This window comes from Drosophila navojoa, chromosome 4 (genome assembly GCF_054131105.1).
Source record: "Drosophila navojoa isolate 15081-1374.11 chromosome 4, UAZ_NAV_1.0, whole genome shotgun sequence".
Classification (NCBI taxonomy): Eukaryota; Metazoa; Arthropoda; class Insecta; order Diptera; family Drosophilidae; genus Drosophila; species Drosophila navojoa.
In genome coordinates this window covers 25,981,103-26,007,877 of record NC_142892.1, presented here as the reverse complement: position 1 = coordinate 26,007,877, position 26,775 = coordinate 25,981,103, and the positions used below count along the sequence as shown (strand labels likewise).

General features: G+C 35.7%; 7 protein-coding genes across 12 annotated transcripts; 6 read left to right on the top strand and 1 right to left on the bottom strand.

Moving 5' to 3' along the window:
- Nucleotides 1–252: 252 nt before the first annotated feature.
- Nucleotides 253–1,935, top strand: LOC108650565 (trypsin 3A1). 2 transcript variants are annotated; one of them, XM_018099751.3, is made up of 5 exons: nucleotides 253–484; nucleotides 539–678; nucleotides 923–1,261; nucleotides 1,323–1,618; nucleotides 1,676–1,935. In XM_018099751.3, exons 2-5 carry the CDS (start codon nucleotides 579–581, stop codon nucleotides 1,829–1,831), a joined length of 891 nt encoding a protein of 296 aa, XP_017955240.1. In that variant the 5' UTR covers nucleotides 253–484; nucleotides 539–578; the 3' UTR covers nucleotides 1,832–1,935. The 2 variants fall into 2 exon arrangements, with proteins under 2 accessions (XP_017955240.1, XP_089116271.1); XM_089260145.1 differs by lacking the exon at nucleotides 539–678.
- A 341-nt stretch (nucleotides 1,936–2,276) lies between these two features.
- LOC108650562 (uncharacterized) lies at nucleotides 2,277–3,447 on the top strand. 4 transcript variants are annotated; one of them, XM_089260013.1, is made up of 2 exons: nucleotides 2,277–2,432; nucleotides 2,509–3,447. In XM_089260013.1, the coding sequence occupies exon 2, from the start codon at nucleotides 2,528–2,530 to the stop codon at nucleotides 3,443–3,445; it is 918 nt and encodes a 305-aa protein (XP_089116139.1). In that variant the 5' UTR covers nucleotides 2,277–2,432; nucleotides 2,509–2,527; the 3' UTR covers nucleotides 3,446–3,447. The 4 variants fall into 4 exon arrangements, with proteins under 4 accessions (XP_089116139.1, XP_017955238.1, XP_017955237.1 ...); XM_018099749.3 differs by having other exon boundaries at nucleotides 2,277–2,457; nucleotides 2,514–3,447; XM_018099748.3 differs by having other exon boundaries at nucleotides 2,278–2,457.
- A 381-nt stretch (nucleotides 3,448–3,828) lies between these two features.
- On the top strand, nucleotides 3,829–4,889 carry Dysb (dystrobrevin binding protein dysbindin). The gene is made up of 2 exons (XM_018099756.3): nucleotides 3,829–4,660; nucleotides 4,713–4,889. The coding sequence occupies exons 1-2, from the start codon at nucleotides 3,913–3,915 to the stop codon at nucleotides 4,811–4,813; spliced, it is 849 nt and encodes a 282-aa protein (XP_017955245.1). The 5' UTR covers nucleotides 3,829–3,912; the 3' UTR covers nucleotides 4,814–4,889.
- Nucleotides 4,890–6,204: 1,315 nt separating this feature from the next.
- SCCRO4 (DCN1-like protein SCCRO4) lies at nucleotides 6,205–18,820 on the top strand. 2 transcript variants are annotated; one of them, XM_030389534.2, is made up of 6 exons: nucleotides 6,205–6,386; nucleotides 6,457–6,668; nucleotides 16,661–16,752; nucleotides 16,814–17,067; nucleotides 17,138–17,345; nucleotides 17,407–18,820. In XM_030389534.2, the coding sequence occupies exons 2-6, from the start codon at nucleotides 6,562–6,564 to the stop codon at nucleotides 17,484–17,486; spliced, it is 741 nt and encodes a 246-aa protein (XP_030245394.1). In that variant the 5' UTR covers nucleotides 6,205–6,386; nucleotides 6,457–6,561; the 3' UTR covers nucleotides 17,487–18,820. The 2 variants fall into 2 exon arrangements, with proteins under 2 accessions (XP_030245394.1, XP_089116638.1); XM_089260512.1 differs by lacking the exons at nucleotides 6,205–6,386; nucleotides 6,457–6,668 and adding an exon at nucleotides 16,556–16,578.
- LOC108650567 (lysosome-associated membrane glycoprotein 5) lies at nucleotides 12,720–14,171 on the bottom strand. Its single transcript, XM_018099754.3, has 5 exons — nucleotides 13,978–14,171; nucleotides 13,739–13,821; nucleotides 13,430–13,678; nucleotides 12,941–13,350; nucleotides 12,720–12,784 (listed from the first exon to the last, which is right to left on the bottom strand). The coding sequence occupies exons 1-5, from the start codon at nucleotides 14,066–14,068 to the stop codon at nucleotides 12,742–12,744; spliced, it is 876 nt and encodes a 291-aa protein (XP_017955243.1). The 5' UTR covers nucleotides 14,069–14,171; the 3' UTR covers nucleotides 12,720–12,741.
- polo (Serine/threonine-protein kinase polo) lies at nucleotides 18,686–21,418 on the top strand. The gene is made up of 5 exons (XM_018099736.3): nucleotides 18,686–18,961; nucleotides 19,330–19,554; nucleotides 19,635–20,414; nucleotides 20,475–20,903; nucleotides 20,965–21,418. Exons 1-5 carry the CDS (start codon nucleotides 18,863–18,865, stop codon nucleotides 21,157–21,159), a joined length of 1,728 nt encoding a protein of 575 aa, XP_017955225.1. The 5' UTR covers nucleotides 18,686–18,862; the 3' UTR covers nucleotides 21,160–21,418.
- Nucleotides 21,419–21,778: 360 nt separating this feature from the next.
- Nucleotides 21,779–23,807, top strand: alphaSnap (Alpha-soluble NSF attachment protein). Its single transcript, XM_030389535.2, has 4 exons — nucleotides 21,779–21,982; nucleotides 22,498–22,813; nucleotides 22,897–23,217; nucleotides 23,273–23,807. Exons 1-4 carry the CDS (start codon nucleotides 21,891–21,893, stop codon nucleotides 23,420–23,422), a joined length of 879 nt encoding a protein of 292 aa, XP_030245395.1. The 5' UTR covers nucleotides 21,779–21,890; the 3' UTR covers nucleotides 23,423–23,807.
- Nucleotides 23,808–26,775: the final 2,968 nt, after the last annotated feature.

Here is a 26,775-nt window from a genome sequence, read left to right as displayed (position 1 = left end):
ATTTCTTTACATTCATATGTATACATTTAGTAAACCTGAAGTAAATACACTTACTCATATTAGCTCAACTATTTGTCAACTGTTCAATGTCATGAACTCCACTGGGTCATAAAAAAGGCAGCACGAACTCAAAAACAAATTCGATGTTGGCTTTTGTTTGCGTTTTCCATTTCGTTGTATTCGGCAGCACCCAAAATGTTGTGGGTGTAAGCGAAACAGAGAGTAGGGACGAAAGAAGAGAGAGATAGAGAGACGGAGAAAGAGATAGACAGATAAAGCATATGAAGTGCTAATACGTGCTGCACATGCTGGGTGACACCGAGCTGCAGTCGAAGTCAACGTCAGCGTCGCTTCGCACTGCGTCGGTTTCAGCAAACATGAAGCTCGGCAACAGGTGTTGAAACTTCCGTTCCTTATCAAAAATAAAAGCAACAACAAAACAAAACTCGTCAAATGAGTACTAATCCGCATAGAACGGCAGCAAGTAAGTCACTAGCTCAGTCGGCCTGTCAACCTATATAAATTTATTTGCGCACAGAATATTTGTGACAGTTCGCTGACTAGGTTTGCACCAGCATATGGGTAACGGTCACTTTTCGAATAGTAGTGATATGTGGAAATTTGCGCAACTCCTTGTAATCATACATATCGTAAATTATGCGCAGGCTCAAATCGCTTGTAAGTGCATCGACATCATATAATTTAAATAAATGTCATAGTTAACATTTTTAATTTAAATTTACATTTTAAACGGTGTTGCTTTTTAAGCTATTCCATCAAACAATACTGTAATGAAACAGAACAGGTTTTGAAATACATCAAAGTAAATACAATAATAAGAATAATAGCAAAAAAAAAGTATAAAATATTAAAATGATAGTAACTTCCTCAATAATATCATTTTGTTATTTTTTATCAATAGTTACAGGACTGCCTTGCACAGCCCGCAATCCTAAGATCGTCGGCGGCAGCGAAGCGGAACGGAACGAAATGCCGTTCATGGTTAGTCTAATGCGCCGTGGTGGCCACTTTTGTGGGGGTACCATTATACATGAGCGCTGGATACTTACCGCTGGTCATTGTATTTGTAATGGTCTACAGAAAATCATGAAACCCACGCAGATTCAAGGCGTCGTAGGTGTCCATAGTATTCGGGATTATCTGAATTCTGTCAGCGACGGGCCCCAGGGTTTTCGAGTAGACTTTAAGCGCATTATACCACATCCACAATATGATTGCAACAATGTGCAACATGATATCGGTAAATATCCGTTTGTTTATGTCAATAGAAGGAGTGATTCAATCCAAATTTTCAAAATTAGCCCTGCTAGAACTCGTACAACCCATGGGCTTTTCGGCACATATTCAGCCCAGCTGTGTCAGTTCAGAGGAGGAGGATCGTAGCTTGGTGCCGGAATACGGAACAGTATCTGGCTGGGGATGGACTCAAGAGAACCAGGCAGATGGCGAACGTGCCGATGTCTTGCGCAAGGCAAGAGTTAAAATATGGAACAATGAGATCTGTGAGCATTCATATCGAGCACAAGGAAAATCCAATAGCATTAGCGACACTCAGATGTGCGCAGGATATGAGGATGGTCAAATTGACTCATGTTGGGTGAGTATGCAACTTAAGAGTGGATTACTAAATGTTGTTATGTTACACACTTCTCAGGCTGACTCTGGTGGCCCACTGATGTCGAAGGAGCATTATTTACTGGGCGTTGTGTCTACGGGCATTGGCTGTGCCCGCCCAGGCCTTCCAGGCATATATACGCGTGTCAGCAAATATGTGAAATGGATGAAAAATGTGATGGGGAATCGGCAATAACAATAAAACATGGTCAACTAAATGTGATAAAACTGTGATATTGACATATCATGTCATTACCAAAATTAACTATAAATAAATTGTCTTAAAATAAAAAAAAATAATGTTTCAGAAATAATTAAAATTAATCTAAAGAGTGCGGTTGTTCTGATTAAGATACATACATATGTACATATTTATGTATGTACATACATGCATACATATGTGTATGTATTTGTTTTATGTTTGTCATCTTTTACCGAAATTACTGACCATGGTTTGTGCCGAAACTTGGTTAGCAAATGCAATTAATGTAAGCTAACAGTTCTGCTATGACGTCACACTTTCAGCATCAAAGCTGTTAGATCAAAAGAAGCATAGCTTGAGCAGGACACTTAAGTACGAAGCCAGCAAGTCAATAAAAGTACTTAAAGTAAATTTTGGAACAATACTAAGTGCACAAAATTGGTCAATAACTTCACTTCTTTGCCGGGGAATATTAACATTAAACTGCTATTAGCATTAGGGCTAATGTAAAATATTTGGGTGACCATGGAGTGTTTACAGTTATTGCTTACTTTGGGAAAACACATCTGTTGTGTATAAATAAATAGTATAGGGAGTATGGACGACTCAGCTCTCACAAAGTAAAATATCTTTATTGTCCATCACCTAGGTTTTTTCCTAATTTGTCTTAGTCTAGCAATTGCAGAGCTTATGTGCGGATCGCCACGTCAAGATTCCAATGTATGTCATGTGCCACAAGAGCGCAAAATAAATCCGCTGGGTAAACCAAACAAAAAGTTCCTAGGACGAACAATAAACAGTGCGATACGACATAACAAATGGTCAGTTGAGCGCACTCGGGCGAACTGTCAACAAAAAATTCGGGAATTAGACTACAGACACGAAAGACGCAAAGGAAATGTCTTTTATAAACGATGCATCAGGGAAGAACTCGCTGGATCTAGGGGACGTAAAAGTTGCCACAGTAACAATCTCAAACAAAGACGCAGTAGCAGAAGCTCGTCTAGAGAATACCGCTGTCGCAGCAAAGGTCACAAAAAGAAACACAGGAAAATCAAGAAGAAATCTAAGCGAAGACATCATAGAAGAAGCACTAGTAGTGAACTAGCAGTCCCATCACCTGAGAAATTATCAAATCCTACATCCGACGTTGTCAATTCTAAAAATTTAGCTCTAGCAGTGGCAATGGCTTACAGTCGACATCTATATCTAACACCCGATAATAGGCAACTTCCATCCGCCACGCCGTCGACTGACATTGTTAAGGAGCTAAGGTTGGATGATGAAACGCTCAAACAGGATATCCAGTTTGATGAACTATCTGTAGCTTCTTCATGTGATGAAATTCCAGCCATTCTTACGATCGATGTGAGTTCCCAAGATGAGCAATCAGACGGGTGTGAGCGCTATGATGGCGAAAGTGAATCGGACAACTCCAGCTGCATAAATCTAACTATCGTCGATAGCGAAAGTGATATAGAAATAATTGAGAGTAATGTGGAGCAGACAAAAGAAGAACGCTTCGCATCATCTATGGAGGTAACGCACTCGTCAGATTTACGATATACCGCCGATATTGCTCTTACAGTGGATTTGACTGATGATTAGATGATATTTTTAAGTACAAAATTATTCGGGATGTATTTTTTTATAAAATTCTGTATCTATAAACGGCATTCTCTCTTAATAAGTTAGTGTAAAAATTTTTAATTAAAAAAAAAAAAAATTAAAGAAATCTAATCTAATTTATATTCAACTACACTAATCACAAAGCTTTTGTTTTTATATAAAGTATCTTTATAGAAGGAAGTTGTAGTCAAAGTAAACCAAAAAAGTGGTGGTAGCTGATTGTAGATTATTAGACAAGAGATTTTACTTCTCTTCGCTACCAAACTATCTACATATGTATGTACATACATATGTATGAATCTGACTTCGCTCTCACGAGCGATCTGTCAAATGACAGTTTCGTCTCTCTTGACACTTTTCGACCAGCTGATTTCGTGTTAAAACACCACAGCGCTAATTAACAGCTGAGTTGCCTTTTAAAATACTAAGACGTAGCTTATTATATAATGCTTGGTAGCTTAAAAAAGAAAATAAGTAATGCAATCCAGGAGGGTATTGTCATTTCAGAGAGCCTACAGGAACAGTATCGCCAACGTGTCGGGAGCGGCCCCCGGCCAAGTGAGGCGACACCAAAAGCAACTGACCTCGATTCGTCGCACTTGAGCTTGAACGGAAGCATTTTCTCCAGTCGTAGCAGCGTCTATTTATCAGACGTTGTACCCACAAAGCTCAACATGGCCGCGGGTTGCAACTTGCTATCAAAATATGAGGACAGCTGGCAGCAAATCCACGCAGCCAACGAACAGAATGCTGAAAATGCTGAAACTGTGGCGTTTCAAATTACGGCCGTGTTGCGGAGTGCTAACGAGAAGCGCGCAACAATAAATGAACTAAATAGTTGTCTCTCGGCTCTACCAGAATTAGTGGTCAAATTAAAGGAGTGTACAGAAGTAATTAGAGCTATGGAGAAATTGGGCCTGGAGCTGGAACAAGACCTTGAAAAGTTAGAGAATCTATGCGAGGAATGCGAGCTACAGGAATTCGTACTTGCACAGCAGTTTGAGCTATCCAAACACAAGCAAAAGAAACTGATTGACCTGGAGCAGTACAGACAGAAGATTGCTGATAAGCATCAGGAAAAGATTCAAACACATGAACAACATTTAAGACAACTTCAAAAGGAACGTCAAGATGTTTTCGATGATGCATTTCGCGGTGATTTAGAAGAGTACAAACAAAGTGGACAGCTTCCAAGTATGTACATACATATATATGATTATATTTTAATTTGTTCTCTTCTTTTTAGAAATAGAAACGAAAGCAACGAAATTGTGTTTAGAAGACGTTGTTCTTGAAGAGAAGGACTTCGAAACATCAGATGCCTTGGAGCATTTTCTTAATGGTTAATATTCGATCAATGCCATTTGTGCCTCTTGTACACTTCAACAGAGATTTTAGTACTAAACCAAATTTTCAATTTAAATTTAGTCGACTTTTATTGTTATTACTAAATACATTAAGTTTAGCATTTAAGGCAATCACTATTGAGAAATACTAGGGAGAATTGTATACTTAAAAAAAGGCGTATGTAAATAGTCGAGGCTAAATGATTTCATTTGTGCATACATAGATTCTATTTCTATTTCTATTTTGCTTGCTTGCAGTGCCAAAATTATATGTAGTTTCCTTTGGAATATTTTTTGTATAGATACTTGAGGTCTTTACAGTTACATACATACAGTTTAGCATTTTACTATTGTTTCGACTATCGATTACACATACATATGTATCTAAATATGTATGCATCATATCACTAACCAGACGGAGAGACAATAATAAATACTTTTGATTTCATTTTCATAGTTATGGAGCCCTTGTCTAATAAAACTATAATGAATCGATGTGTATATGTACATAATGTACATAACAGGAGTTTTTAAAAGTTAGCAATCGGAAGAAAATACGGAAAATAGAAAATTTTGAATTTATTGGCTATCTTTATTGAAAAAAAAAAAAAAAAAAAAAAAAACAACAACATATTATATATATAATAATTATAATATAAATGAGTGTTCGATTTTTTTCCTTCCAATTATGTTTATATTTCACTTTTTTTAAACTTCAGATAAATATAATTTCATGGTATTCTATTTATCGATAGCAGCAATTACAATATTTTAGGGCTGCCATAAAAACAACGTTTCGATGATATGATGAAATACCTACAAAAAACACTGAAAACATCGCCGCATCGATATCAAAATATCGATATCATTGATGCCAAGACCTGTAAATTTATAAATTGTATCAACATTTAGATGGTAAATATCAATTTTTTGATCACATTTTGTTTAAACGGAGTGCGAAACATTGTATGTACATTGAAAAGGAATAAAAAACACACTTCAATTCGTCATAATCAAGCAAGTTTCATTTGACGACGTAAAAAGAGAAGCACGCGCAGGCAGCCGTCTGCTGCTGGCGTATCAGCTGCTTCCGTGTGTGGTTGAGATGGCGAAAACAACCACGATACCGATACCAAGTTCTCATACAATGTGCTGCCGGTGTTTTCAATATATGCTGAAATTGTGCAGTTATATGCAGACGATATATAAATCGACATAAACACTAGATGTATTGTATTGTGTAAATGAACATTTACTTCTGCTATTATTAATATAATATATATGTATGCATATATAAATATATATATATTTCCTTTTTTTTTTTTTTGCCGGGTGTCGGACCGTTTGCTCAATTTTAATTCAGGACACACCTTTATTACCGATTAGATATGGCAGGTATAAATAAAAATTGACCGGACATAGTTGACTCTGCAAAATTAAACATACGAAATTTTAAAATAAACAAATCGTTGCTGTTTCATAACTTTAGTTGATATATTGTAGCTAGCTACCTATGTATGTCAATGTTGCCGTAATATAATGTTACAATAACTGCCTTGCGCTGAGGGACAGTGGTAAGTATACATTCTTACATATCCAACAATTGCTGCATTTTAACTTTTTTAAATTATCCTTGATCCACAGCAAGAAATTTGTGTAGTAAATATATATTGACATATAGCCAAATCGAAATTTTGCCATTTTTACTTTGGTAAAAAGGTAAATTTTTGTAATTTTATCACACAAGTCATGCCACGAGGTAAACGTAGAGCTCCAGAAATCGGTGACAATATGGATAGCCAATCAAAAAGAGCACGCACCAGCTACACAACTATAGCGACACAACAAAGCAGCAGGTGAGTGTCGTTACAATTTATTTAGAATTAATTATCAAAAAAAGCTTTAAATGTCGGAATGATTCAATGGTAGGACTGTCTAAGCCGAAAATTAAAGTAGCTTGTTTAAATTTAGGGTGACCAACGATTGCCTATGCCCAAAACTATTTGGAAAACAAGTAAGACTCTAGTCGAGACTGCTTGGCCCTCCAATCTGATGTTCTAATTACTTTGCACTTCTTTTAGGCACTCGCACGTATTAGAACGCGCTCTGCTAACTGCGCAGTAAGCAATGAATTTGAAAATTTGGAAGCTCTAGCTCTAAAGGTGTAGGAGGTATCTTACGATAAGACGGACGGACAGGGCTGAATCGACTCAGCTCGTCGCCTTGATACATACTTTTAATAAAACAATTATACCCTGATTTCCCATTTTCAATGGGTTCAGGGTATACAAAATACAATTTCCTAACTAGCTATGCTTCTAAACAGAAAAAAGATTTGTCTTAAAATTCCCAAAAGTTAAATTTGAAGACTAATAACCAATAAAACTTAAATAAGAAGTTTTCCGAATATATTCTGACAAAAATAATAAATATTTTTGATTAGTTTCTCTTATATCTACGAAGCAATGGAACAAACGTACGTATATAAAAATGTATTTTAAGGGAAAAGTGTTTTCTGAAAATTTTACATTGAAGCTAATATATTCAAAATTTAAACTAAAAAACTTAATGTAAACTGGTATTTAAAATCTTAAGTTTTCATGTCTGACAAATCGAGTATTTATTTCCCACATTTTTGACCTTCCATGGTATTTTTAGAGCAAAAGTCAAAATCGTGTATAATATAGAATATATTTTACTAGGCATATAACCATTTGCCTTAAAATGAAATCGTATTAGATAACCAAACTTGACTTTAAGTCGGTTGTTACTAGCGTAAACGATATATGTAAGATCAGCAAAACTTTCAGCTATCTGAAAATTGAGCAGATAGTGGATAAAGTATCTAGTTTTTTTGTTATTTTTTTGTGATATAATACAATTTGAAACGCTCTGCACTCTTAGATACAGGTTGGGTCCTTATTATACCTTGAACCCATTGAAAATGGGAAATCAGCGTATAATGTTTTTGTGTAAAAGTATGTAACAGGCAGAAGGAATCATCGCAGACCCCATAAAGTATATATATTCTTGATCAGCACGACGAGCTGAGTTGATATAGCCCTGTCCGTCCGTCCGTATGAACGCCGAGATCTCAGAAGATATAAGAGCTAGAGAGCTGAAATTGTGTGCATACTCGTGTATACCATACGCAGTACGAGTTTGCTTTATTTTTTCGATAACTCATCCGATAACTTTTTTATCGAGAATAATCGAAAAATTGATATTTTTTTTAGCCTCATCGGAGTACTATTAGACGTAGAGAGTTCAGATTTACTGTGTATATACAGATAATGAATACAAACATTTTGTAATCAACAGATTTTGGATACCACGCCCCCTTCGCCCCCAATTTGCAAAAAACGTATTTCAAGTATTAGAGAATTGTGCTTTGGAATGTACACACATTTTGACCATATAATTACGCCCTGAAAATTTCATTTAGATTGTATGTTTACAAAAGAAGTTATTCACCAAGTAAATTCTCATACTATTGCCCACACTGCAGCGCAGCCCAAGCGCAGTCGCTGCTTACTGCGCAGTTAGCAGAGCGCGGGCGCGTGAGGGTGGATGCTTGTGTGCGTGCATAAAAGAAGTGCATAATGATACGAATATCAGTTAGGAGGGTTCAGGGTATCTCCTAGTCGAGCAGTCTCGACTAGAGTCTTATTACTTGTTATACCCTGAACCCATTGAAAATGGGAAATCAGGGTATAATGGTTTTGTTGAAATGTATGTAACAGGCAGAAGGAGGCGTGGCAGACCCCACAAAGTATATATATTCTTGATCAGGGCGACGAGCTGAGTCGATTTAGCCCTGTCCGTCTGTCTGTCCGTCCGTCCGTCCGTCCGTATGTTTGAACGCGTCGATTTCAGAAGATATAAGAGCTAGAGACTTCAACTTTTTTTTAAAATGTCCGTAAATACAGCGCGCATATCGAGTTTATCACTAAAAAACGATAACTCATTCCGATATTTTTTATCGATAAAAAACCTTATCGAAGATCACTTAAATAATTATATCTCCTACATCTTTCAAGCTAGAGTCTCCAAATTTAAAATGTATATTAAGATGTATTTTATACAATTTCGGTTTTTGTTAAAATTTACCCCCCACCCCTAAATCCACCCCCTCACCCTCATCTTTGTAAAAGTCGTATATCAAATACTAGAGACTTGAGCTTCGGTATACACATACATTTTAACATTATGATTACGTTCTGAAAGTTTCATTACGATCGTACGTCTAGAAATTAAATTATTCAACAAATAAGTTCTCATTATGTTGCCAACACTGCAGCGCAACCTAAGCGCAAAAGGTATAAATTTATATCTCCTACATTTTTAGAGCTATAGTCTCCAAATTTTAAAAATATATTCCAATGCATTTTATACAATTTCGGTTTTTGTTATATTTTGGATACCGGCTCCAAATTCACCAGAATCCCCAGTGAAGGTCAGATTCTAGTATAGCTAATTGTGAATGATTTGACATGTTTTTTTTTAAATGCCAAATGTTCAATAGAATATGTAGATCATACACTGAAAGTTTCATTAAATTCGGTTTAGTCAATCGACGTTAAAAAATAACAAAATGTTTGGCCAATTAACAAACGCACGTGCTGCATCAACAGCAGTTTTCCAATACGTGTGCACACATACATTCAAACATCTTCTAGCACATTCTTAGAATCACATCAGCAGTTAGTTTTGTTTAGTTCTGCTAGATGGCGTTGCATCAGTGAATCTATTTCAATTTTGACATTGCAAATGAGAACAGAGGAGTGGCGTCATGGTAGAGGGCGCGGCGCTCGATCGCGAGGTCTCTGGTTCAAATCCTGCTGGGCATATTGTAGTTTTCTTTTAATTGCTTCAAAATTTTTATATATTTGATTAAATTTCTCTTATATTTTTTCAAAAATCGAAATTGAAATTTTAACCATACTATATGTACGTTTTTATTAGTTTGGTTGTTCTTGCACATTCTTAAAGTCACATCAGCAGTTAGTTTGACTTAGATTTGGTAGATGGCGCTGCAGCAGTGAATCTATTTCAGTTTTGACATTAAGAATCAGAACAGAAGGGTGGCGTCAAGGAAGAAAGCGCGGCGCTTGATCACGAGATCTCGGGTTCAAACCCAGAGCATGACGCAATTCTTTTTTTTTAATTGTTTCAAAATTTTTATATATTTAATTAGATGAGTTTTCTATTTCATTTATATTTTTAAATACATCGAAATTGAAATTTGAACCATACTAAATGTGCTTTTCTATTAGTTTGGTTCAGGGTAGTATTTAGTCGAGCGCTCTCGACTAGAGTTTTCTTACTTGTTATACCCTGAACCCATTGAAAATGGGAAATCAGGATATAATGGTTTTGTTAAAAGTATGTAACAGGCGGAAGGAGGCGTGGCAGACCCCACAAAGTATATATATTCTTGATCCGGGTGACGAGCTGAGTTGATTTAGCGATGTCCGTCTGTCTGTCCGTCCGTCCGCCCGTCCGTATGTATGAACGCGTCGATCTCAGAATATATAAGAGCTAGAGACTTGAAATTTTTTTCTTAGGTCCGTGTGCGTCACGCGCATATCGAGTTTATCACTAAAAATCGATAACAACTCCCGATATTTTATTATCGATTAAAAACCTTATCGAAAGCTAGTTTCTTAATTATATCTTCTACACCTTTAGAGCTAGAGCTTCCAAATTTTAAATGTAGACTTATGTGTATTTTATAAAATTTCGATTTTTGTTAAAACTTACCCCTTACCCCCAAATTCACCCCCTCCCCCTCACCCTTGTAAAAGGCGTATTTCAAGTAGTAGAGACTTGTGCTTTGGAATGTACATACATTTGAATATTATGATCAAGCTCTGAAAGTTGCATTCAGATTGGACGGCTAGAAATTAAATTATTCAACAAATAAATTCGTATTATATTGCTCACCCTGCAGCGCAGCACAAGCGCAGTTGCTGCTTACTGCGCAGTTAGCAGAGCGCGTTCTAATACGTGCGTGTGTATGCATGTGTGCCTAAACGTAGTATAGAGTGAGTAGAATATTAGATTGGAGGGTTCAGGGTATCTCCTAGTCGAGCAGTCTCGACTAGAGTTTTCTTACTTGTTATACCCTGAACCCATTGAAAATGGGAAATCAGGGTATAATGGTTTTGTTGAAATGTATGTAACAGGCAGAAGGAGGCGTGGCAGACCCCATAAAGTATATATATTCTTGATCAGGGCGACGAGCTGAGTCGATTTAGCCCTGTCCGTCTGTCTGTCCGTCCGTCTGTCCGTATGTTTGAACGCGTCGATTTCAGAAGATATAAGAGCTAGAGACTTCAACTTTTTTTTAAAATGTCCGTATATATCACGCGCATATCGAGTTTATCACAAAAAACGATTACTCATTCCGATATTTATTTATCGATAAAAAATCCTATCGAAGATCACTTAAATAATTATATCTCTTACATCTTTCAAGCTAGAGTCTCCAAATTTTAAATGTATATTAAGATGAATTTTATACAATTTCGGTTTTTGTTAAAATTTACCCCCCACCCATAAATCCACCCCCTCCCCCTCATTTTTGTAAAAGTCGTATATCAAATACTAGAGACTTGTGCTTCGGTATACACATACATTTACATTATGATTACGTTCTGAAAGTTTCATTACGATCGTACGTCTAGAAATTAAATTATTCAACACTGCAACACTGCAACACTGCCAACACTGCAGCGCAACCAAAGCGCAAACGCCTGTATATGCGTGTGTGTGTGGGTATGCGTGTGTTTATTTGTATGTGTATGTGTGTGCGTGTGCGTATTTGTTTGTATACATGTGTGTGTGTGCTAACTATTATTGAAATATCAGTTGCTTGTAGCGTTCAGGGGATCTCGTAGTCGAGCAGTCTCGACTAGAGCTATCTTACTTGTTACCAAATATTTTTATGAATAAATCTTCGTTGAGATGGCTGGTATCAGGTATCTCATTGTTTTAAATATCTAAATTATTTGTTTGTGTCTTTATAAATTCGCTAACCTTTATTATGGAAATGAAATGGTTGAACTTTGAAATACATATGTATATTTATTCAAGTTGATTAAATAATTTATTTATTTATTTAATTTTTTTTGTGTAATAAAATAACTGTGTATACATGAATTATTAATGTTAGAAGATTTTTAAGAAAAAAATTAAATGTTTCATATATTATTTTGAGTAGTGCAATTTCATATTCATTTTACTGTGCGAACATATAGAATAATTTATTTTGTATCATGATCGCCGGTACACTACAAAATGTGAAAGGTTAAATTCATAATTTTGTAATGTGACTAATTTTGTTATATTTATAGATTGGCACTAGTTTCCATGCTTCAGCTGTGGGATATAGGAGGTCTATCTGTTTTAGTTTCCTTCTTTAAATTTTGCATGTATAATAAACAGAGTTTAGATTTTACATTTTTGGAATTTATTATGCGATTAGGTGTGTAATACTTACTATATATATTTAAAAATGCACATTAATGTAATTATGATACATATATATATATATATATATATATATATATATATATATATATATATATATATATATATATATATATATATATATATATATATATATATATATATATATATATATATATATATATTAACATTTTACATAATATTAGCTATATGGAAGACATTTGCATTTATTTATATCGAATATTTAAATATATATATAACTGTTACAAAATTTTCGATATATATATATATATAATTTTGTAACAGTTATGTTTGTGGTTCTAATGACTCACAATTTTGAGTTCAAGAACATGATAATATAGTTAAATACTTCAATACTGACTACAACAAATAACATTAGAAAGGTATGATTCAAAAACAATTAAACAAATTAATTGTAGTACATTGATGCTTAATTTACTCCATCGACCCGTACTGAACCTTCTTGACTTTGAAATACCTGAAAAAAATGAATTAGTATACATAAGTATTACAAGTTTCGAATTTAAAGTTTGGAAATGTAGTAAGGGTAGCCTTTACTTGTCTATGAATGCTCAAGCATTTGATACGTTTCGTATTGGAATACGCTTAGTTAGTCAATAGTTGGGTTACTCACCGCCAACCACCGTAGCCCGAAATAGTCAATAGAACCGCAATGGCCAGTGCTGTGCCTACGGCTAAGGGTGCCGTCTCATCGCGATAGGATCCGGTGGCACTACAGTGGAAGGATGGTCCCCATTTTCCGCTCTCCTTGAACATAAAGCTTTGCATATGCATGTCGCGCAAGTAAAGACGCGCAATGTGACCAGACTGGTCGCCGGAATCGTGAGGGGCATACAAAATCACAGTTTGTTCCTTGTCACAAAGGTACGACTTGCCCACAGGTGTTGGGAAATACATGGGTGTTTGTGCTGGAGAGGTCAGTTTCACATTTAAATTGGGACGGTCGGGATGTTCGAATAATGGATTCGATGAGGAGTATGTTAGCTCAAAAACGTTGATGTACCAGCCCTCGCCGCCTGACGACTATGCATGTGTGTAGTTGAAATTAATTTTATTTAACCTCTGACATTTTGGTCCCAATAGCAAATTCTCAGTTCTTTACCTTTTTGAAAGTCATAGATAGCGAAAAGCCCTTGAAGTCCATGGTCAATATTTCCAAATTCGTATTGTCACACTCGCCACTCAAGACTGGATTATCCGGCATATATAGGTCGGCCTCCACATCCTCGTTTAACTTATTCCGATATCGGATACTTATTAGACCATCTACTTGCATTAGAATGCAGGTGATGCCATTAGTAGCATTTAAGCGATAAATCGAGGTAGTAGCATCATGATTCATCGAAGATGCCTGCAAGAGTATTTGACACTTGAAGACAAGCTGAAATGTGTGAGGATGATCATCTCTTACCGATGGCGATTTAGTAGTATATTTAGAAACCCTTGGCGTTTTAGTTGTAAAGGCGCTCAACTGAAGAGCTTCAGCGCTGCTCGCTGTGAAAAAATATTAATATTAATTAAATCTAGCTTGCTACTTTTTTTGTGTCAGCAATGTGCCATTGTGTCAGCAATGTGATGTGTCCTCCATACTATTGATTTTTCCCCACCCTGATGCCTTCCCTTGAGCAAAGGGATGTTCTAACAACTTACCAAGTAACGCGAATAGTATGCAACAGATAATGTTGAATACATATCCATTGACACACTTCAGAGCACGGTTATTTTCACTAAATGGTAGCATTTTCTTCTATTTATTAACTAATACCTCTTAAGGGTATTATTACGTACGATTTATTAATTTCGATAGAAACGACGTGTGTCTCGTTTGCAGTCGTGCGCACAACTACGGCTTGAATTCGTATCCAACCGCATTCGGCTCGGCGCCTATTTCACGAATCCTCAGCTGCCATGTATTTACATGCATTTCATTCAACTCTCTCTATCAATTCCAGCGCGCAGCCGCCGGTTCTCTGTTAATAACATGAGTGCTCTAGTCAAGACTGCTCGACTAGGAGAGATACCCTCGGTCTGCAAACTGCACAGATAGCAGCGACTCCGCTTGGAGTTCCTCTAGAACTTGAAATACGTGGGTTACAAATTGCTGGCGAAGCTCTTTTATCTTCTAAGATCCCAACGTTCATACCAACAGAAAGACATGGTTATATTGACTCAGAAGCAGATATGGCAAATCGAGTTGGTTTATTAAAGCATATCTCCTACATCTTTAGAGATAGAGATTTCGGTTCGAGAAAGTCCCGTAAAATTTGTAGAAAGCGTATTTTCAGTATTTTGGCAAATCTAATAATAATTAGTTGCTATTTCGAAGTTTTAACCATCGTTTTTATACCCTGAACCCATTGAAAATGGGAACTCAGGGTAAAATGGTTTTGTTAAAATGTATGTAACAGGCAGAAGGAGGCGTGGCAGACCCTACAAAGTATATGTATTCTTGATCAGGGCGACGAGCTGAGTCGATTTGTCTCTGTCCGCCTGTCTGTCCGTCCGTCCGTCGCGTCTGTCCGTATGTATAAACGCGTCGATCTCAGAAGTCAAAAGAGCTAGACATATTTGTAAAAGGCGTATTTCAAATACTAGAGACTTCAGCTTCCGAATATACATACATTTAAACAATATGATTACGTACTGAAAGTTTCATCTGGATCGTACGTCTAGATTTCAAATTATTCAACAAATAAATTTTCATAATACTATCAACACTGCAGCGCAACCCAAGCGCAATCGCCTGTATATGTGCACGTGTGTGTGTGTGCTTGTGTTTGTTTGGCTGCGTGCGCGTGTGTGTGCGTTCCTGATAATTTTAGGCTACGTTTTTCTTTTATATAAGCCCACACATTCTATTTATTGGGTCGTTCACTAAGTAATTTAGTTTATTTTAGTGCAATTCAAACACGATTATTTTGTATACCCTGAATCATTGAAAATGGGAAATCAGGGTATAATGGTTTTGTGTAAAAGTATGTAACGGGCAGAAGGAAATATCGCAGACCCCATAAAGTATATATGTATATTCTTGATCAGGACGACGAGCTGAGTCGGTATAGCCATGTCCGTCCGTTCGTATGAATGCATAGATTTCAGAAGATATAAGAGCTAGAGAGCTGAAATTTTGTATGCATACTTGTGTATTCTATACGCATAGGGACACGATATCGATATGCCAGATTTTGAACGACAAAATAGGCCAAATTGCTCAAAAATATAAGCTAGAATAGGCTAAAAATTCTAAAAAAAAAAAAAGTTTATTAAGCCAAAAACTAAACAATACATTAATATTAATTATCTAATTATGCAACTTATTCTTCGAGCAACTTATATTTTATTTCACACACGCATACAAACAAACACACGCACACACACAAACACGCATATTGTTAAAATGTATGTATATTCCGTAGCACAAGTCTCTAGTATTTGAAGTACGTCTTTTACAAATATTATGGTGAGGGGGTGGACATAGGGGTGGGGGTAAATTGTAACAAAAACCGAAATTGTATAAAATGCATCTTAATATACATTTAAATTTAGGGACTACCTTTAAAGATGTAGGAGATATAATTTTATAACTGATCTTTGATATGGTTTTTTTTTCGATAAAAATATCGGAATGCGTTATCGTTTTTTAATGACAAACTCGATATGCGCGCTGTATATACGGACATTTAAGAAAAAAAATTGAAGTCTTTAGCTCCTATATCTTCTGAGATCGACGCGCTCATAAATACGGACAGACAGACGGATAGGGCCAAATCGATTCAGCTCGTCAGCCTGATCAAGAATATATAAACTTTGTGGGGTCTTATATCGCCTCCTTCCGGTTGTTACATACTTTTAAGAAAACCATTATACCCTGATTTCCCATTTTCAATGGGTTCAGGGTATGAAAACCAAAAAACAAAAAAGGGAATATGAAGTGAAATGCCCCATCCCTTACATTTAGGGCAATATGAAATAGATATTGGCCGATTCTCAGACCTACCCGAGCTGCACATATTTAATGGGCTTCAATATATACATATGTATGTATATGTATAAATGTGTACGAATGCTCATTTTAAAATGTTTCGTCTCTTTTTGTTTGTATTGGCATCCTCATTAAGTTTACTATTGCTATTTTTAGTTGGCAGCACTACTAAATTGAAAACATTGAATAATACGTCAACATCGGAGCGAATGCTCAAGAAAAATAATTAAAATAGTATAAATATATGAGCTTAAATGGTTTATGGCTAAGTATGCTGTTGACAATTCATTTAGCTATACAAAACAACATATGTAGATAATTATATTGATAAAATTTTTTGTTTTGTACTAGACGCCATATCAGAGCAGAAGACAGCTTTAGCCAGAAACGCTGCCTCGCCTGGTTCCACGAATACACCACGCCCGATGAGCCTGATACACTGGGTGAGTAAAACAAAAGTTGGTGATCTGAAAAGGAAAAAAGCATAAACACTCGTGTTTATAGGACCAGATGGCATGGAGAAATTCTGTGAAGATATTGGCGTTGAGCCCGAGAATATAGTGATGCTTGTGCTCGCCTACAAAATGGGTGCCACACAGATGGGATTCTTCAGTCAGCAAGAATGGTTAAAAGGTCTCACGGATCTCGAATGTGATTCGACAGCAAAAATGGTTGTGAAACTGGACTATCTGCGTAGCATACTCAACGATCCCAACTCCTTCAAGAGTATATATCGATACGCCTATGATTTTGCCAAGGTAAAAATAATCTTGCAAGAATAAATACATATATGTATATACACCAATTGAATTAATTTTTCTTATGCAGGACTCGGATCAGCGAAGCATGGATATTCTGACGGCTAAGGCGATGCTACAATTACTTCTTGGCAAGCATTGGACACTGTATCCACAATTTGCGCAATTCCTAGAGCAATCGAAGTACAAGGTTATTAATAAGGATCAATGGTGTAATATACTCGAGTTTTCGCGCACAATCTGTATTGATCTGTCAAACTATGATATTGATGGAGCCTGTACGTAACAGTTAATACGCGCGATAAGCATACATGCTTTATTAATCATTTTCAATTTTAGGGCCCGTCATGCTGGATGAATTTGTGGAATGGCTGCGTTTACAACGCGGGCTAGCCGTTGGGAGTTCGGGATCCAGCTGAGAATGCCTGGATCGGATATTTTTTGTTCAACTTTAGAAATTCTGTAGTGTCCATCATGATACGATCGGCTACACACACATACATATATGCAAAACGCAAATCTCTCCTCCATTGCACACGCTAACTCTGACACACACAAGGATACGTACAACAAGGAAGAGACAGAAGGCACTCGAGACTGCGTAAATCTTAAAAAATAAAAATAAAACCGAACTATAAAACAACACTATTGATATGATAATGTAATAATTTAATTGTAAAGAACATTTATAAAACAATCTACCTAAGGCATCACTGAAACTGGTAGTAGACAGCAAGCTAACTTCTAAGCCATCGAAAAAGCGCCGCAACAACCTAAAACTGAACTAATGCCAATATACAAGTAAGAAAAATATATGATTCAAGCATACATACATACATATGTATGTACATACATCTGTATTTCTAAATGGAATGTATTTCTAAATGCATCCGTACTTTAGATAAGCAAGCAAGAGCTAATATTATTGGAGCTCGCAAAATCCAATAAACATTGAAATATATCTTGGTAATTCCAATATATTCGGTTAGGCAGTATTTATTCTCTAGCCAGAATGGTTTTTTCATATGGAGACCAGTAATGTTGAATGAGCTGAAGCAATTTAAAGATTTTAATAATGGATATTCGACACGGTAAATCAACCTACTGTATCGTTTCAATTAGGGCTCAGATATTGTTATTCGACTACATTAATTAATACCATCGAAAATAAATCATTGAATGTATATTGTAAAATGTAAGCAATTTGCAAATTTTTTCGGGCGGTGATGCCAGATCTCTACATTTATTGCTTCAGTGACAGGCCAGACATTCCAATACATAGTATTTGTCATTTGTTAAAGTATACAAGTTTAAATATTAAATTATTAGATTTACTAAACTAAATTTAATGATGCCTGTATGCAACTCACACAAATTTAGATTTCATTAAAGTCCAAAAACCATAATTTTATGCTGGCGATATATATAATTTAAATTTTAACGTTTACGAGTGCTCTTTGTGAACATTTTTCAGCACTGGTCATGCAGTGCTGTTGAAAACATGTTATCGTTTGAGGCTTAGTGACGCTGACGAACTACTCAAACTGGCATTCAAATAAAATAAACTGTTTCGGCGCGTTCTACACTGTGTGCCTGTAAATCGTGTCGGTCTGGGTATCTTGTATTAGATCATTGTTAGTGTGAATTTGTTATCATATTTTATAATACACTTTGGGGTAAATATTTGCGTGCAGTGCACAAAAATAAGCCTGAGCAATCAAAAGAAGCAAGCAGGCTGAGCAGATATAGAAAACTAAAATAAACGAGTCAGCCTAAAAAAGGTAAAACTGAAAAAATGGCCGCAAAACCCGAGGATAAGAGCACGGATATACCTGATCGTCTTTTTGACTCTAATCACCGTAAGACCTATAAGCGTATGCGCTTTTTCGGTAAGGTAAGTGTTAGGTGTGTCTCGCACACTGATTTAAAAAAAAAAAAAAAGTACAGGGAAAACATGCGGAGTCCGTCCTACACATAGGCGATTGCATTGTTTGCCCTGGACATTTTGTTCCTGCTGTTTTCGCGATATGCAGTTATGTCTGCATGCATGTATGTGTGCAGGTTTGTGTAGTCACACACGCATGTATATAGCTACGAGCAGAAATTAGTGTTGTCAAACACAGCAAACAACTAGTTGGCTGTTTTGGCGCGTACAACACAATAAATGAATGTATGTATCTACATATGTACGTACTTATGTTCATATATTCTGCTTATATATGTATTTAAAATATTTCTGAGAATTTTGAAATACAATTTCAGGGTGGATTTGCTAAATGTTATGAAATAATTGATGTGGAGACCGACGATGTGTTTGCTGGCAAGATTGTGTCCAAGAAGCTTATGATAAAGCACAACCAGAAAGAGAAGACGGCTCAGGAAATAACTATTCACCGCAGTCTAAACCATCCAAATATTGTAAAATTTCACAGCTATTTTGAAGATGTTCAGAATATCTACATTGTGCTGGAGCTGTGCAAGAAACGCGTACGTATTCTGAAATGATAAATATCTTGACCAAAGGTACGCATGTATTATTAATTGTTTTTCAACATTTTGCCTTGTAGTCGATGATGGAGTTGCACAAGCGCCGTAAAAGTATTACAGAGTTTGAAACCCGCTATTACATATACCAAATAATACAGGGTGTCAAGTATCTTCACGACAATCGTATCATTCATCGTGATCTCAAGTTGGGCAATCTATTTTTAAATGACATGTTGCATGTGAAGATTGGTGATTTTGGACTAGCAACACGTATTGAGTACGAGGGTGAACGCAAGAAAACATTATGCGGCACTCCTAACTATATTGCACCAGAGATCCTGACAAAGAAGGGTCACTCGTTTGAAGTGGATATCTGGTCAATTGGTTGCGTTATGTATACGTTGTTAGTTGGTCAGCCGCCTTTCGAAACGAAAACATTGAAGGACACTTACTCAAAAATAAAAAAATGCGAGTATCGCGTGCCGAGCTACTTAAGAAAACCGGCTGCGGATATGGTAATTGCAATGCTACAACCTAATCCAGAAAGTCGTCCTACAATAGGACAGCTCCTGAATTTTGAGTTTCTTAAGGCGACACAAGTGCCAGTGTTTTTGCCCAGCTCTTGCCTAACAATGGCGCCACGAATCGGCATTAACGATACTATAGAGGACCCTACTCAGCGTAAGCCGCTGGCGGAATATAATGGTCTGCGAGATGATACTCGTTTAGAGTCGACGTTTTTGAAGAATAATTTACACGACGCAATTACAGCGTCGGCTCAGGTTTGTCGTCATAATGAAGACTATCGTAGCGATATTGAGAGCTTGCATCAGCAGCTGACGAAGCTTATTAATGATAAGGTATGTAGTATAAGGTTAAATATCAAAGATATGAATGTGAATATGCTTCCATTTTAAAAGCCGCGTTTACTGCAAGGAAATCTTGGCGATGAGAATACCGATCCTGCAGCCCAGCCGTTATTTTGGATTTCAAAGTGGGTCGACTATAGTGATAAATACGGTTTTGGCTATCAGCTGTGTGATGAGGGCATCGGAGTTATGTTCAATGACACCACAAAACTCATTTTGTTGCCTAATCAACTAAACGTGCATTTCATTGATAAGGAAGGTAAAGAGTCCTATATGACTACGACAGATTACTGCAAGTCACTGGATAAAAAGATGAAACTGCTGTCATATTTTAAACGATATATGACTGAACATCTGGTAAAGGCAGGGGCCAATAATGTTCCTGATGAAAACGATCAAATTTCTCGAATGCCTCATCTTCATTCCTGGTTTCGGACGACTTGTGCAGTGGTTATGCATTTAACCAATGGCTCTGTTCAGGTACTAACGATAAACGTTCAATTAAAGAAACATTTAAAATTTATTTTTGTTTCTTACTTAGCTTAACTTTTCGGATCATATGAAAATAATTTTATGCCCCCGTATGAGTGCCATCACCTACATGGATCATGAGAAAAACTTTCGCACATATCGATTTTCAACTATCGCCCAAAACGGAGTTTCCAAGGATCTATACCAAAAGATACGTTATGCTCATGAGAAACTCAGGAAAATGCTTGAGAAGATGTTTGTTTGAGCATTAAAAGAAATTACTACAGCCGGCTGACTTCATATATTCATTCTCGTTACGTCTATGTGTAGTTAAACCGAATACAATAATTTTCTATATAGCGTGCAAGTAAAAAGGCTTTTTTCTCCATGTTCGATATTTTCCAAATTCCCGTTGCTGTTTAAATTACTTGCTTGTTTATTTATTAAGTTATATATTCAGTTTTTTCCGCTAAGTAATTAGCTTTTGTAATGTCAATAGAAAACAAAAATACACCTATATAAAATATGTTTTATTAATTTTTAATATATAAATATACAAAGTAATAAAGATTTAAAGTGATCAGAATCAGTATATTTAGCTCGTTTTCTTTTAGGTAGATAGTTTTCGGTATTTAGATATTGCAATTGTTCTTTAATAATGATAATCGAAATGTCTAATCTGTTAATAGGAGAGCTCATTAATGAGTGTGTAACTAGGAAATATTTTTGTATGTGCAAACTAAAATTACTTGGAAGTGTTGCCTAAAAAATAGTTGTTTTTTTTTTACATTGACGCTCATGTCATTGTTGGTTGTATTTTATTTAGTATATATTTAGAGATAGGGAAGTAAATATATTTTATAAGGCTTTGGTCACACTGTTATTCCTTTTCGTATTGATTTTATTTTCAGCAAAGTCCAAGTCGGATTTGTGTAGAATATCTGAAAATCGTTATCTAAATGCGAATTGGTGCACAAAAATTCCACAAGTGAAATAATGGGGGACAATGAGCAGAAGGCTCTTCAGCTTATGGCTGAGGCTGAAAAAAAGCTGACACAGCAAAAGGGTTTTCTCGGCTCACTTTTTGGGTGAGTAATGTGGGTTACAATCGTATTCATTTTTATTTTCTGAGCTCGATGTAAAGAAATAAGGTAGGTATTTCACTATAATTATTGTATTAATGAGCATTCGATGCGTGAGATTCTTTAAAATATATACAACGTATTGCATATATAAATTTCATAAATACATACAGAAATATTGATTGAGGACAGATTTAACCAAAATTCTAATATGTGTATTAAACTTAATAAATATATTAATGTGGACAAAAATATGATTCATAAGTATAAATTTACATATTAATTTACGAATTGATTGTTTTATTATTATTAATTTGTATTTATATTTAATAAGCATATTTATGCTGAGATTATGACTATTAATTGGCACACTTGGGAAACTACAAAACTATAAAAGACATAATTATTGATGCTTATTATTATTTGATAGACCCGATTTCGTATGGATGAATATACGGTCATAAGTGCGAGTGATATGCATTGTTTTTATTCACAATTTCTATTGTTATAAATCATTGCAGTGGCTCCAATAAAATTGAAGATGCTATTGAGTGCTATCAGCGAGCTGGCAATATGTTTAAAATGTCGAAGAACTGGAGTAAAGCCGGTGAATGCTTCTGTGAGGCAGCCACTCTCCATGGACGAGCTGGCAGCCGCCACGATGCAGGCACTTGCTACGTGGATGCTTCGAATTGCTACAAGAAAGTAGATGTGGAAAGCGCCGTCAACTGTTTGATGAAGTCCATAGACATTTACACAGATATGGGGCGCTTTACAATGGCAGCCAAGCATCATCAGAGCATTGCTGAAATGTATGAAAGCGACCCAACTACTCTGGTAAGCACCTATCATATATGTGAACATTTAGAGTACAGACTGGAAAGTAATTAAATATTTGTAATTTATCTGGTGACGTGAAGGCCAAAGCCATTCAACACTATGAACAAGCGGCAGATTATTTTAAGGGCGAAGAGTCTGTAAGCTCTGCGAATAAGTGTATGCTAAAAGTTGCCCAATATGCAGCCCAACTGGAGGATTATGAAAAAGCAATATCGATATATGAGCAGGTAGCTGCCTCATCACTAGAGAGCTCGTTGTTGAAATACAGCGCTAAGGAGTATTTCTTTCGTGCCGCTCTTTGTCATCTAAGCGTTGATTTGTTGAATGCGCAACACGCAATCGAAAAATATGCGCAGCAATACCCGGCATTCCAAGATTCACGAGAGTTTAAACTTATCAAGGTAATTAAGATTTTGTAGCTTAAATTTTCATTCAATAAAATACATTTTTATGTAGGTTCTATGTGAGCACCTTGAGGAGCAGAATATCGAGGGTTTTACAGAAGCAGTAAAAGATTACGATAGCATCTCACGCTTAGATCAATGGTATACAACAATATTGCTACGTATTAAAAAGGCCGCAGACGAGGATCCTGATTTGCGATAAAAATACCAATATATTAACGCGTATAAATACAATATGTAAACGCATACAACTTCTTAAATGCTTTTTGAGTTTACAAAAAAAAAAAAAAAAACCATAAATAAATAAATAATAATAAAAAATATATATATATAACATATATATATTTATATATATATCTACGTATACATATATAATGAAATTCATAAAAGAGAAATTTATTCAACTAAAATCAATATTCTATAATATGCAGTTTTTAAAGTGAAGACTTAATGATTTTTAGCTTATTTGTCAATGTACCTTATAAATTTATAAATAATATCGTCGAGATTTTGGATCATCTCTTTTTGTTGAGTTGTATAATGTAAATTATTTGTCAAAGTAATATAAAATTTGTTGAACATATTAATTTGATGGATCGATTTTTATTAAGGCTTTGTTTTTTTATATGATCACTAATGTGTTAAGCATATTGCTAATTAACAACGATTGAGATCTTCTAGTTTTGGCACTCACGATAAAATAAAAAGATAGAAAAAAAAAAAAAAACCGGAAGTTTCTAAACTTCTAAACAATTAAAAAAGATAGAAAAAAGTAAATTATTACTGAAAATAAAAATTAATATATATTAAAGATAACTAACTAATTCATTAGCATATTTTGAGGGTCGCAGTTAAATTCCATCAGAAAAAATTCGAATATTTGGTGAATCCGAAAGGTATGAATATATAAATAAATGATTTATTTAAAAACAAAAACTATCAAATTTTAATGTGTAGTCGTTGCTTAAACAACATAATAAAATTAGCTGATATATTTAAAATTATATCAATATTAAAAAAAAAAAATTATTACCATTACCATACTCATATACAAATAATGTTAAAATGGTTGGAAAGTAAAAATCTTCAAAATAATATTGGATCGCTCTGAAATACCGAACTACGTTTAATCGGACTCCGCCCTTCTTTTGCCGGGATAATTGATTCGTATAGTGGAAATCGCTAAATATAATAATAAATTGTTCCATAAGATTGGATCTGCTATGAAAAATCAAACATTTTAACGGCTTATTCATTTTGTTTTATAATAAATAAATAATCAAACAACGTATTCGCTTGCTCGATTTGCTCAATGTACATACTATTTTGTATTTCCTATATATTTTATGTATTGTATCGAGGTCTAAATAGTCGTACCTCTGACACTGAACTGATATCAGGAGGGAGTTGCGATCTCTTTACATGCAGACGCAGATTGAGAAATCATTGTTTCTTTATGTCGCAAGAGTGCTTCAATTTCACAATTTCTGTTTTTGTTATGCCAGAAAGAAAGTTTCCCGAATCAATACTTTATGTGAGGAACTATTTAATTTTCAGATTCCTCATTTAATATGCACTGTGAAGAGCAATATTGGTATGTACGTATTAATGTATATGCACGGGAACCGTTATCCGAGGTGCCGGCCAATGGGTGGCTGCCACGCAATTTGGCAGGAAAGTGGCGTCACCCAGATCACGCCACTTTACCGTTTTTATGAGCTCAAGCGTCAGAAAGACCACCCGAAGCAGGGCCTGTGGCTGGGCTAAAAGGTCACCGGCAGCTCCATACGGGAAGTTAAAAAAATGGTGATTATTAAAAGTGAAATTCAGAGTAATAAGAGTGCCGAAGTAAAACTAATACGTGAAAGTCAACGCGAGTCGTAATTCAGGACTTCAAAGTATTCCCAGGACATCGTGGGAACAGCAAGGGCATCCAGTGGGAATCCTTGCGACGACAAAAGAGGCAACCAGGATCGTCAGCGGCACCAACTAGGACATTGGTGCAGACTGAGTAAGTTCACGTAGCCGTGCGTTAGAGAAGTCTTGTGAGTGAAACGAAGCTAAGCCCATCCGCCGGAATTTACAGATCCAGATCTTGGCGGTTTCCCAATCGCTCAAGTAAAATTAGCGTGTCTTAGCACAATACTCTCCCAGCGCTGAGCAGGTGTACCTAGCGAAAGCGAATTATCATATAAGTTATACTTTAAGTGGAGTGTGAAATTTATATAAAACTTATTCAAGAAATTTACTGTACGTTTCTAAACCATAACTCACAAGAGACTAATTAATATCGCAGGGGCTTGAACAAATAAATTTGTTGGCACCAATCCAGTCAGTTCGTTAAAGCACACATGTACATATTTATGTATCTGCGTGCGTCTCGATTGATCAAAACGATACTAATTTAAATGAGCGTGTTCCAGGCGCTTAAGAATTCGTTATGAAATTGTTAAACTTTATTAGCTGCTAGCTGATTTGCCATTGAGAATAATTGTATTAGAATATAAACTTTTGAAGTTGAAACGGTTCGACTGCATGAATCATTTGTGGATTGATATTGTGGGCATATTATAGAACCTTATTGTTAAATAAATTTTCCAGACCATCTAATCATATATTATAAACCTCTTAGAATATTAATAATTTGGTCCGCCTTGCTGAATGCTCTTTCTGATTCTACTGACGTCGCGGGAATGCAGTATTAGCAAAAAAAGCTTCCAATAGAGGAAAATTCAGCTGGATTTACCTGCCGCTAGTTTTATATTCATTTACACATATGAGGCACTTTGCAAATTTTCGGTCCCCAGACCTCTTGAAATATTTCCAATTTTATATAAACATATAATATAGTAATATTTTTACAATTAAGCTTTTTACGCTCAAATTGAAGAACGCGCCAAAATGTATTTATCTGATGTGAAGCGCAAAAATATCGACAACGCTATCGATAACCACCGCGATATTTGACAATCGCTATATTGATAGCTCGATGGTGCCACTAACGAGAGAGCACATAGACTAGACAACTAGTTGAAATCTTTTTGCACGCTTTTTCTGGGGCTTTAGAACTCCACACAGCTTTGGGTTCGCTCGGATCCTTACTTTTAGGTTCGAGCTACGAAAATATACGAAAGCACAATCATTTCGCTTTATGCGCTCGACCGAGATGGTCAAATGTTCAGCAAAATTATACATATATACTTAATGGTGTCTGCCAGGACTACTTCTGCCTAATGAACATTAGATGGCGCAATAAAACAACATTTTCATTTAATACCTATTTTTAATCAGCTGTTGCAGCAGAGTGACCATTTTTTATTTAACAGTCTGGTAATATTCAAAAAAGCAATATACAAATTGTAGGTTGGGGATGGAGTTGGAACTATTGTATTGTATGTCTATAACACACACATTTTGAAAAAATGGTAAGAACTTTGCAACATAATATTTTATTTATTGAGTACAGGTGAAATATTGAAATGACATCTATTCGTCATGTGAATTGAAAAATAACATACATATGTATGTACATAGTAATTTTGCAAATTCAGATTC

Coding starts and splice junctions, on each gene's coding strand:
- LOC108650565 (XM_018099751.3), top strand. CDS start 579: ATGGGTAACGGTCACTTTTCGAATAGTAGTGATATGTGGAAATTTGCG. Junction 679..922: donor TGCGCAGGCTCAAATCGCTT/GTAAGTGCATCG, acceptor TTTTATCAATAG/TTACAGGACTGCCTTGCACA. Junction 1,262..1,322: donor CAATGTGCAACATGATATCG/GTAAATATCCGT, acceptor TTTCAAAATTAG/CCCTGCTAGAACTCGTACAA.
- LOC108650562 (XM_018099748.3), top strand. CDS start 2,435: ATGGACGACTCAGCTCTCACAAA. Junction 2,458..2,508: donor GACGACTCAGCTCTCACAAA/GTAAAATATCTT, acceptor AATTTGTCTTAG/TCTAGCAATTGCAGAGCTTA.
- Dysb (XM_018099756.3), top strand. CDS start 3,913: ATGCTTGGTAGCTTAAAAAAGAAAATAAGTAATGCAATCCAGGAGGGT. Junction 4,661..4,712: donor ACAAAGTGGACAGCTTCCAA/GTATGTACATAC, acceptor TCTTCTTTTTAG/AAATAGAAACGAAAGCAACG.
- SCCRO4 (XM_030389534.2), top strand. CDS start 6,562: ATGCCACGAGGTAAACGTAGAGCTCCAGAAATCGGTGACAATATGGAT. Junction 6,669..16,660: donor GCGACACAACAAAGCAGCAG/GTGAGTGTCGTT, acceptor GTTTTGTACTAG/ACGCCATATCAGAGCAGAAG. Junction 17,068..17,137: donor ACGCCTATGATTTTGCCAAG/GTAAAAATAATC, acceptor TTTCTTATGCAG/GACTCGGATCAGCGAAGCAT.
- LOC108650567 (XM_018099754.3), bottom strand. CDS start 14,068: ATGCTACCATTTAGTGAAAATAACCGTGCTCTGAAGTGTGTCAATGGA. Junction 13,822..13,977: donor CATACTATTCGCGTTACTTG/GTAAGTTGTTAG, acceptor ATTTTTTCACAG/CGAGCAGCGCTGAAGCTCTT. Junction 13,351..13,429: donor TATCTATGACTTTCAAAAAG/GTAAAGAACTGA, acceptor ACACATGCATAG/TCGTCAGGCGGCGAGGGCTG.
- polo (XM_018099736.3), top strand. CDS start 18,863: ATGGCCGCAAAACCCGAGGATAAGAGCACGGATATACCTGATCGTCTT. Junction 18,962..19,329: donor GTATGCGCTTTTTCGGTAAG/GTAAGTGTTAGG, acceptor ATACAATTTCAG/GGTGGATTTGCTAAATGTTA. Junction 20,415..20,474: donor CGAAGCTTATTAATGATAAG/GTATGTAGTATA, acceptor CCATTTTAAAAG/CCGCGTTTACTGCAAGGAAA.
- alphaSnap (XM_030389535.2), top strand. CDS start 21,891: ATGGGGGACAATGAGCAGAAGGCTCTTCAGCTTATGGCTGAGGCTGAA. Junction 21,983..22,497: donor TTTCTCGGCTCACTTTTTGG/GTGAGTAATGTG, acceptor AAATCATTGCAG/TGGCTCCAATAAAATTGAAG. Junction 22,814..22,896: donor AAAGCGACCCAACTACTCTG/GTAAGCACCTAT, acceptor GGTGACGTGAAG/GCCAAAGCCATTCAACACTA.